At 42.4% G+C, this 10735-nt stretch overlaps 1 protein-coding gene across 2 annotated transcripts; it reads right to left on the reverse strand.

The window, feature by feature from the left end:
• Positions 1-662: 662 nt before the first annotated feature.
• On the reverse strand, positions 663-7660 carry syap1 (synapse associated protein 1). 2 transcript variants are annotated; one of them, XM_036545220.1, is made up of 9 exons: positions 7359-7660; positions 5695-5813; positions 5402-5468; positions 5200-5273; positions 4369-4508; positions 3903-4057; positions 3270-3325; positions 2207-2351; positions 663-1964 (listed from the first exon to the last, which is right to left on the reverse strand). In XM_036545220.1, the coding sequence occupies exons 1-9, from the start codon at positions 7570-7572 to the stop codon at positions 1840-1842; spliced, it is 1095 nt and encodes a 364-aa protein (XP_036401113.1). In that variant the 5' UTR covers positions 7573-7660; the 3' UTR covers positions 663-1839. The 2 variants fall into 2 exon arrangements, with proteins under 2 accessions (XP_036401113.1, XP_036401112.1); XM_036545219.1 differs by having other exon boundaries at positions 3270-3328.
• Between the last annotated feature and the right edge of the window lie 3075 nt (positions 7661-10735).

Here is a 10735-nt window from a genome sequence, read left to right on the forward strand (position 1 = left end):
TAACTGATAGGTTGCTGGTTTGATTCCCCATTAGGGTGCTATTGTACCCTAGGGCAAGATACTTAACCCACAACTGCCTCTAAATATCCAGCTGTATAAATGGATAACATCTAAAAATTGTAAGAGATGTAGGTCACTTTCGATAAGAGCATCTTTTTAATGATAATTATATAATGTACTTCTCTTTACCGTAATGCCTAAATGCGATAACTAAGCAAACTGATAAAATAGCTGTATTAGAAAATGGTAGTGTGAAAAACATTTTTGCCCCACACTACTCCACCTACCAGCACTCACATCCGGTTTAATAAATCAGATTACTGCTGAGCAACAGCAAGAGTGAATACCATTCTTTATATTGTGTGTATATATGGCCGTCAGCCCAACACCTTATGCTGCGAAATTCTGGAGTGCATATGCTGTGTGACAGCATTAGAAAGCACATCGCACGATGATGTCACTTTAAGACTAGAAAAACAAGCTTAGATTCCTGAAATTCTTGAAAGTGTGGCTAGCTCAGGCAGCATTGAGCGCTTTTTGGTAAAAAGAGAGGCAAGGTAATGCAAAGATGATAACCACAATAAAAATGAAATACACGTGATCTCAAGGCAAAGTATTTATTAATAATGTCAGAAAAGAACTAGATAAGACAATTTTCAGCAGCACAAAAATAAGAACAAGATATTACATTTTCCACTGTGTTATCAGTTTGAAAAATATTCAGGGATTGAGATTTTTTGAGGGGAATACATTACGTGGTAAAGATACCCAGACAATCTTTATCGAATTCTGATGAAGAAAACAAGCTTTGTCGAAAACGACCCACCGTACACATACAAATTATGCTTCCACAAATAACCAAAAATGATTTCCACCAACTTGAAATAGGAATAAAGATGGATAGTTCAGTTAGACCTAACAACTTACTAAGATCAGACAATATACTGTCACTATTACTCCTAACATACAGCCCAGTTACAGACATTTTCTGACTGTACCAATATGATTTCTGGTCCTTGGGAGGATAAGGAGGTCTACACTGGCTGACCTCATAAATAGGTATAATGTTTATCATAATGTTTTTGGACTACGTCAAACTGTAAATTGGATGGGAGGAATAGGACTTGTCTCATCTAAAAGTTTCCATACAAACACTATTTATTTAATTTTTAAAAATGGATTGTGGACTCACAATGGCCTTTTTCTGGTTTGAAAGCAGATTTTTGCCATTTTAATTTAAGATGATGAGGGAATCGGAGGCTAACTTCCTAATAAGAGAAAGGTCCCCTGATAAAAAAAATGCCTTTAAACAACATCTCTTCTTCTAAAGTACCAACAAATACGTGGTATGCAAATGTGAAGATGATTCAATCAGTATTCATGATCAATTATTTTATTCACACTGGGTTATAAGGCACTGACTTTTGTGTCAGTGCCCAAAAATAAATGTCCATCTCCATGCAACCTATTGTAAGTCCTTATTTGTGATATTGCCGGTTTGCAGTTTGGCACGTCATCTTCAGACTTCATTATGGTATTAAAATCGTATTTCAAAAAGCTTTCAGGATGACATACTTTCAAGTTTCACTCCTGCTTGAATTTACTTCCACGCTTTTGTGATGATGCATATGACTCAACTGCCAACATTGATTATCTGACCTGGGAAATTCTGGAAAGTGCTGAGAGAGGCGATCTCTGTGTAACTGAGTTTGAGAAACTTCATCCCAATCGCAAGAGTCCCGTGACTGAGGGTGTTTTCCTGGTCCTTCTCGGGTTTCCTTCAAGGTCGGGGGGCAGGGAGGGGTATGGCCGTCCGGTCCTTACGCAGCAGATCCAAGCTCAATCCGCCTGTAGCATCTCCTCGATCTCCTTGTCCCAGTTGTCATCTCTGTTCTCGGACTCAGCCACGACTTCGTACTCCTGCAGCTCCTGCTGCAACTCCTTCTCCCAGTCAGCTGTCTCCTCTGTAAGAGAGAGTGTACAAGAGAGAGTTGACCATGCACCATTTACAGAGAGGGCCGCACAGCGGGGCCTCTTCTCTCTGACCCTGTAGTTCAACAACATCAGCAGAGGGGGAAAAAGGCTTCCTCAGTGATAGTGTTGACATTTTAAAGACGTTGGTCCAATGCTGGGGTAGATGCACTGCACCGAGCTTTGAGCCCTCCAGGGAGCAGTTTCATGAAGACCCTGGGCCCCCTGCACTCACCCTCTTGGGCTGACGTCTCATCCTTCTTGTCCAGCACCAGCTGCTCCATCTCCTTGCGCAAGTCCTCCTGGTTGATGTTACATGCATCGAAGGCGTCGCTCACAAACTCAGACACGCCGGGACTGGTGGAGATCTCCTCTTCCTCCTGCGGACCAGAGCAGAGCAAGGAGACCCATCTCTGCCACAGCAATTCCTCTGAGACATCCGATTACAGGGGATGGTACTGTCTATCATGGTTTTTTGTACATATATAAACCCTGCCCTGAATGGAAAGATCCAAGGGTGCAAATCAAAGCAGAAGATCTTGGTTTACTTGGGACAAAGCACACAAAGGAGGTTAAGTGAAGATCACCCTGCAGACTGATCTGGTAGCACTGACTACCCTTGTGCCAACTCTCAACAGTCTCATCAGCAATGCATGGGTACTCAATTCAGTGCCCTCTGTAGCAAGCAAAACAAAGCAGGCAGATCCAGCTCCCACGTGCCTCTAGGCACTTGTTCCCTGCAGGTCCCACAGGTCAAGGTTCAATGTCTGCACTGTGCCATTTGCCAACAATGCCTGGGAGTCACAACAGAAACCAACTCGCTAGTAGAGTGGATCCTGCTAGACAGGGACCTCTTGTCACACCCTACAAACTATTCAAGTGCCTATAAGCCATTCAGATGACATTGGGGAGATGTGCCTATCCTTTCACTGTTTACTCTGCTGGTGCACTGTGGGACTTGTAGTGTGCATGTGTATCAGAGGATTGCATTGGCTATGTCCCAGCACTTCTGTGTGAGTGCAGAGGGTGTTGTGGTGAAATGAGCCTAACTCGCAGCTGAGAATTACAAAGCCAGAGGTCAAAAAGAGGGAAATGAAGAAAACAGATCAGCTGGCACACACTATGAGAGGCAGGCACACTACAGTGAACATTACAGTAGGCCTAACTGTGTACACAGAATCACCACCACAGCTGTAGCCTTCCTGGAGTGTACAAACAGTCAAACACTTAACCCTCTCTCACTATAGTCGAGCCTGCAAATACACATCTATCACCAAGACTCAGAAACATCATCTTACCTCAGTCACCTTTGGTTTGTTGTTGATACTCATGGGAGGGGTTTTCGGTCTGATGTCTTCTGCATTACAAAAATGTGGACGTTACAACACTGTTGCTTCAAGTAGATCATTTCATAGCACAGGGTTAAAAAGATGGACAAAAATCTCTCAATAAACAAAAAGTGCCCCAAGCACCACTGACCACTAGATTGATTAACATATTTTCCATCACAGAATCTGTCATATTTGTTATTTATCTGTCAAACATATGTCCATATAGAAATATGCATTTGGTTTGTAATTGTCCAATAGAAGGATGTTCATCAAGCAACAATAAAGCATATAGATACAAAACAAGAAACTTAAATCACAAAACAGATATGGCACTCATAATTTCACATATCCTGTAACCTATGTGTTATACGGTCACTGCATAACACATAACATAATCAGGCTTTGCACAAAGGAATACTTTACAACCATGGACTTCTGTCAAGGCACTCAAAAAACACACCAAGTCTATTCACCCTCTGTACACCAAACCAACCGAAATGTCTTCCAAGTACATTAAGCTCTTCATATCAGGAGTCTGCTTAATGCACAGTGCTTGTTTCAGTGAGTGGGAATGAGGAGGAGGACAGGTTTAAATGTGACCTGAGAGGTGCACGTCGTCGGGGCTGGAGGCAGTCTTCTCCTCGTCCTTCTTCTCGGCGGCCTGTTGCTGCGCTGCCAGAGCAGTGAGCTGGGCAGACTGCTTGATCAGGGAGACGCGGTAGAAGTAATTCCTCCAGAACACGTCCTCCTTAACGCTGCAATTAAAAAGCCAATTACACCTCGCGGTGGCTGACTGCCCAAAAACGAGAGGTTATGCAGCCCTTAACAACCGCTTATGCGATTTATTCTCTAAAACACTACGAATTAAAACATAATGAGATCATAGCAAATCCCAACCACAGTGTGCGAATCAGTTTGACGCAATCTTTCTTTGCATGCTGCAAGATGTGCCTTAATACAGTGTTACACAGAGCACAGCTCAGTACGTGAGGACCGGGCAGAAGTAACTGCGGTCTTGGCTGAGGTCACACACGGTCCTTGTCACAGTCACGCAGGGAATGCTCACTGTTTGGGGACCAGGTCAAAGCGCATCCTGTTGAGAAGCTCGTCCTCCTGCAGCATCACCAAGGCGACGGGGTACATCTGCTCAAAGTCAAAGTGGAACTGCACCCCGGCCGGGGGGTCCCGGAGGAAGTTCCTCCTGTCCTGAAATGGGCAGGAAGCAGCAGTCAACACAGGCAACCCTCCGTTTCCCCTCACCTGGGCACGCCCACAACAAGCCAGCTAAATGGCCTTTTCATACCAATAGCTGGCCTCAGCAATGCCTGTTCAACTAGTCTAAATATAACCATCTAAAATCTACATTCAGTTACAGTTGATGAGCCTGTTCACAAGCTGCTGATGGATGGTGTAAATACCCAGGGTGTGCAGGGACTGACCGGTGACTCGCGCCATGCTGAGAGAAAACTGTGGCCACCTCTTTAGGAAGCAAATGCTCCATTTACCATAAAATATGGGCAAACCAATCAGCCGGGTGAAATAACTGTAAACTGAAACGTGTTTATGACTTCAGGCTGTGGCAATACAGGGGAACTTTGGCCCACAGCACTTAGGATGCAGACCACGCTGCTCTAGATCTACATACCTACATCCATATTCACTGTACCTGTGAGAGATGCAAATGCATACTCTGTGTGCAGCCACATTTAAACATGGTCAGACTCAAATGGGAACAGCCTTTGGACGGTAAAACGACAGCATCTACCTTTAAGTTACTTCAACTCAAAAACAGAGAGCTGTTGAGGATCAATAGTGTGACAAAGTGACTCTTCAGTAGGAAATACTGTTGTAAATAATCAGGCCCCCACAAACAAAGAGTATTTGCATAAATACTCACAGCTGATAATGCCAGTATCTGTTGCTGTATGGTTTCCTCCTCACTGTAGCCAACCCAAGGTGGCACTGCAGCATCTAAAAATGGATTTTAATGGGGAAAATATGACACTGTTATAAAGTGAACAGCAAAGTTTTGTTGATGATAAGTTATTCTCTCTAGCCATCACAAGTCTACATATCTTTAGTAAGATACTGAGACTCACCTGTCTTTTTTGCATGTTTTTCCTGGACAAATTTTTCCTGCTCTTTTTGAAAATCTCCCAAAATAGTCTGGGGTGAGAAAGATTAAGAACCATTTATGGAGCCATCATTCAGGAACATAAATTTATGAGCACAAAGTTATTTAGTCTGCAGGCCCTCATAACTCCAACAGTCATAAATCCTTTGTTTTAAGCATGTATTTACTCCTTTGTTTTTAACCTAAACCATGTATGCTGCAACTGTGGGTAATATAAAATCTGACTGTGAAAAACAGGTAAAAATCTAACATGCACACCTTATCAATGATCCCGTCGATCTTTCCATCCTCCACAGTTTTCTTAATTGTCTGGGCTGTCTCTGCCACCGACTCAGTGATCTTCTTGGTGGCGCTGCTTGCGAAATTATATATGTAACCTAAAAGGGAGAAATCAGTAAAGCTTCCACCGTAACAATACCACGCCACAACATGAACACAGCAGGAGAGAATACACTATATGGCCAAAAGTACGTGGACACCCCTCCCAATTATTGAGTTCAGGTGTTTCAGCCACACCGATTGTTAACAGGTGCATAAAATCAAGCACAGAGCCATGCAATCTCTGTAGACAAACCTTGGAAGTAGAATGGATCGTACTGGAGAGCTCGTTAAACCGGAGTGCCACTTTAAACGTGGCACTGTCATAGGATGCCATCTTGGCCACAACTCAGTTCGCGAAATTTCTGCCCTGCTAGATCTGCCCCGGTCAACTGTAAGCACTGTTATTGTCAAGTGGAAGGGTCTAGGAGCAACAACAGCTCAGCCACAAAACAGTAGACCACGCAAACTTACAGAGCAGGGCCGCCGAGTGCTGAAACGCGTAGCACGTAAAATCCGCCAATCCAAAATGGGTTTCCATGGCCGAGCAGCTGCACACAAGCCCAACATCACTATGCACAATGCCAAGCAACGGCTGGAGTGGTGCAAAGCACGCCACCACTGGACTCTGGAGCAGTGGAAATGCGTCCTCTGGAGTGATGAATCACACTTCACTATCTGCAGTCTGATGGACGAATCTGGGTTCAGCGGATGCCAGGAGAGCGCTACCTATGCACAGCGCCTACTGTAAAGTTTGGTGGAGGAGGTATAATGGTCTGGCAACTATATTAATGCCCATGGTTTTGGAATGGGATGTCCAATAAGCTCATATAGGTGTGATGGTATGGTGTCCACATACTTTTGGTCATACAGTGTATCTAAGATAAATGAGATTTCTGTGAGAACGTGAACACTTACCTAGCTAAAGCAAAGTTAAAATACTGTGATATTTGGACATGCAATAAGAAAGCTATGACATAACTTTTCGTTCCCTTTTATGCTTTAAAGTTTCCAATTGTTTATTGCAATCTAGTAAGCTGGTTAGCTAGCTAAATTAAGTAGCGTTTTTAAGCATTATAATGCAGCATGCAACCTTCAGGAAAGGACTTAGAAATGTGAAAAATGCATTCACTGACACTTAATCATCTTACCTGTATTAGGCGCATTGCTAGCCATCTAACTCGCTATTTGGAATGTCTTATTTAGAACGCCTTGCTATCAATGTATGTGTTGCCTACAAGTCAGCTAGATTAACAACAAATGAACAATAAATACTGAACAAAAACGTGAAAACACGCACGCACTGACTAGTTTAGTTAGCATGCAACTCCATATGATTTGAAGCTAACCAGCTTGCTATCACAGAGAACGACACAGACCAGTCAGCTATCTAACTGACAGGAAAGAACAAAAACATTTAAATGTTGTCAGTAAAATAACATACTTTAAAGCACCACTTTCACATTAATAACGACGATAAATCAGATCGGTGTGCAGTTAGCTAGAGTCTAGCTAACAAAACAGACCAACTATCCAAATTTCAGCTCGTTAGCAAACCAGCTAGCTTGTTTTTTAGCTAACTTAGCAAGGTAAATCCAACCTACCACTCAGTCCTTTTGCCTGCTGGAGAAGCAGAGGAGCTGGTTCGCCCTCTCCCCGCTCTGTCACTCCATCCAGAGGCGTCTCTGGTTTGTTTACTTCACTTTCTTTCAACTCGGTCGTCTTCTCTTCCCCCACGACCACCGATGCTTCATTTTCCTCGGTATTTGCACCTGCGGGGCTCTGTATGCCTAACCACGAGCCCCAGCCCTTAAACATTTTTGCTTTTATACGTGTCCGTATGTTTTACAGAAAACACTTCTCGCCTCCTATTCCATCCAGCTTCGCCTAGGTAGCTACGTCACCAGGAAACGCATCTCTCGCGCACACTTCCGCGTTTTGTTTCCGGAAATGAAAGAAATTTGGACCTTCTCGCCATTCTTACCTTTAATCGGTTGTCGTGGAAACGTGTTTGTGGGTACATGCGTTGAGGCGTCATACTTCTCAAAGGTCTGCGCAGAGTCGACGATCGTGTTTTGGGGCGTCTAGCTGCACAGGTTATGCGCAATATTCTCATATCCTTTTTGCGCAAACTTCCAAGGACACGGCTTGGGGAGGTCATAGAAAACGAAAGTGCTGATTTCTTTGAAGAAAATTCCACTGAAATTCCAATGAAATAAATTGTGAATGTTTCGCGTCAGAGACAAACAGCCCTCTGTTGACAAATCTCGTTACGATAGTTTCGGGAAAGCTTATGACATCTAAAATAAAGTGCTTAAAAAAATAAAATAAAATAATGTGGCGCTGGAGAAACAGGCGCATGAAGTTAAATGTGGTTAATATAAATAAATGGGACCTGAATTTGTATACTAAATGATTGTGTGTTATAAACCCCTTTACCATCAATACAGAGATGTCTTGGTTGTCTGCATTTGGACATTCGTATCTTGTATCATGTAATGCTGGATGTGAAAGTCATTTGTTTCTCTGCTGTTTGACATAGCCGTGAAAAACTTTTTTTATTAACTCCACGTGTCTACATCGTACTTATGCCTTTTATTTCTTTGTTTGTTATTTAATTTGCTCAATTCTCTTAACATAATTTTTGGGAATGCAAATATATATTTATATATAAAGATATAATACAGATTGTAGCGTGAGTTCAGATGTTATCTGGTGAGTTTAACTACCTATAAATCCTACATACCATTAAGAAAATGAATACGGATTAAGAGGACTGTCATCTGAATAATTCATCAATCTTCATGTGATTACCAAATTGTCCATCATTATTATAATAATTACTTTTCACAATTTAAATTATACGTAAATTTATGTGTGGAGCATTATAACTTAATTAATCTGATGAGGACATTCACATACTTAAACGGAGAGGCACAGCTGTGTGATGCTATGAATGCTGTATTTAAGGTCCATGAGGTAAATATGGCACCAAGTGTAATAACAATAACACACCACATCTTTTTAATACCTTTCAAGGATCTCAAAGCACTTAACAGTGTAGTACTGAATCACCAGCAATTTGTCGCAACGACCTGGGTGATGCATGGTAGCCAGTTTACATCAGAGTGCTCACCGCACATCAGATGAGGGGAAAGGAGAGCATTATTTAGCAAATTAAACTGGGGGATTATTAGGTGGCCAGATTAATAGAGTCCCATTGGGAACTTTGCAAGAACCCCAGGATAATTGTTGTAAGTCCTTGGTTTAATACTGAAAGACAGTGGGTCCAAGCACAGTGTTCCTAGTACTACTCTGGAGTATTGGTCTCCTTTTAAGTCCAGCAGGAAGACTGCCCACTAATTCCCCACCAACACCACTTCCAGTAGCACTTGGTTTTCCAAGTATTTACAAAGCCCAGCTCTGCTTTCTTTTAGCCATCAGATAGGACAAAGCTGTTGACACAAATGAAACTGTGAAGTGAACATTTTGAAGTAAACGTTGCTCAATAAGAAATCCCTAAACCAATATCAATTATTTTTATGTATTAATGGACATAAATGTTATTTTAAATTTCCCTTTAGAACTAGGATGTGCACAAATTCTCTTTTATGATTCATGGAGAAGAAAGCTATCATTCAAAAAGGCCATTGTAATTTTTAAATGAACATCAAGGGCTGTGAGCACTCCAGTCAAAGGCATTTTCCCAGTTCCTAGTCAGTAAACGTCTAAGCTTCATTTCTGTTCCATTTTGCATTAGTGTTGGAAACTAGCAGTTTTGAACCCATGCACCCAATGTGCCTGTGAAGGAGAACCCTAACCTGTCCTCCAGAACTGACAATTGTTTAGTTGTTAGTTGTTTAACTTGTCTTGATCTTTGTCTTTCAAATTGCCCATTTGTCAATAACTGTGCTTGCCCCATGCCAAATACAGCTAATCAGTTAATTGTTTCATTGTTACTTGTCAGTGTGTGTGTGTGTGTGTAAGGCCTGGTGCACACTAGAGGATTTTCAAATCTTAAGTGATTTTAAAAATGTGGGAGACCACAGACATAACGATAGATTTGACCAATTTTTTATATTTTAATCATAAGAATGCACACATCAGACGATTTAGTCAAGATGCAGGACCACACACTAAACGATTTCAAAGTGGCGATTCCAAGGACTTGGGATCTCAAAGAAACTCGCGATCAAACGTGACTTGAGAGCAAAACCAACACAGAGGCAGACCGTCGTCTTCAGCTTGTTGCACTTGTGTGTGCTATGTTTTGCACCGACAAAAATAGGAGAAAAAACTGTGGATGAAGTCATTGCTGAGAAGACGGAGCTTATTGCATGGCTTATACATTTTGCAGTGCGAGCTGGAGTTGAGTTGGAAATAAAGTTTTATTGTTAGTCTCAAACGGGGCTTGTGCAAGCTACTGCAACAAGCTATTTGTTATTTGTACACAGGTGGAGAGGAGAGTGAAACCTGTGATCATTAGAAATGTAGTCATTTTTATACATTCTCTGACCTTCCACTGCACTGGATATGCCGTTCCATATTAACATTCTTGTGCTCTGGGCTTGTACGAAGGTTGTCAATTGCTGGGTTGGTGACGCTTCCCGGTGAACTCGCTGTCATTGGCTATTGTGGGTTTCTGCTCAAGATTCCATCGCTGGGCCTTTCACACTACAGGATTTCAAGTCGTAAATATCAAACATGTTTGATATTTAATGATTAGAAATCGGGGAGACTCTGATCAAAGTCGATAACACTAAGATTACGTCTGCAAACCCCTCACACTACAGGATCATTTGGGCAGACAATTGGTTCCGACAAGCCCCGACTCGGGAACGCCACCCCCCCCCCCCCCGATTGTCGGGAGGGGCAAATCGGACCAAAAATCGGGCCAATTATCCTCTAGTGTGGGGCCACCATAAGCCAGCCATTGATTAACAAGCCTCACCTGTCTAATCAAGCTTCTCAAATATAGGTG

Source organism: Megalops cyprinoides, chromosome 14, assembly GCF_013368585.1.
Source record: "Megalops cyprinoides isolate fMegCyp1 chromosome 14, fMegCyp1.pri, whole genome shotgun sequence".
In the NCBI taxonomy this organism is placed as follows: Eukaryota; Metazoa; Chordata; class Actinopteri; order Elopiformes; family Megalopidae; genus Megalops; species Megalops cyprinoides.

Coding starts and splice junctions, on each gene's coding strand:
- syap1 (XM_036545219.1), bottom strand. CDS start 7,572: ATGTTTAAGGGCTGGGGCTCGTGGTTAGGCATACAGAGCCCCGCAGGT. Junction 5,469..5,694: donor TCGACGGGATCATTGATAAG/GTGTGCATGTTA, acceptor TTCTCACCCCAG/ACTATTTTGGGAGATTTTCA. Junction 5,274..5,401: donor AAAACATGCAAAAAAGACAG/GTGAGTCTCAGT, acceptor ATCCATTTTTAG/ATGCTGCAGTGCCACCTTGG.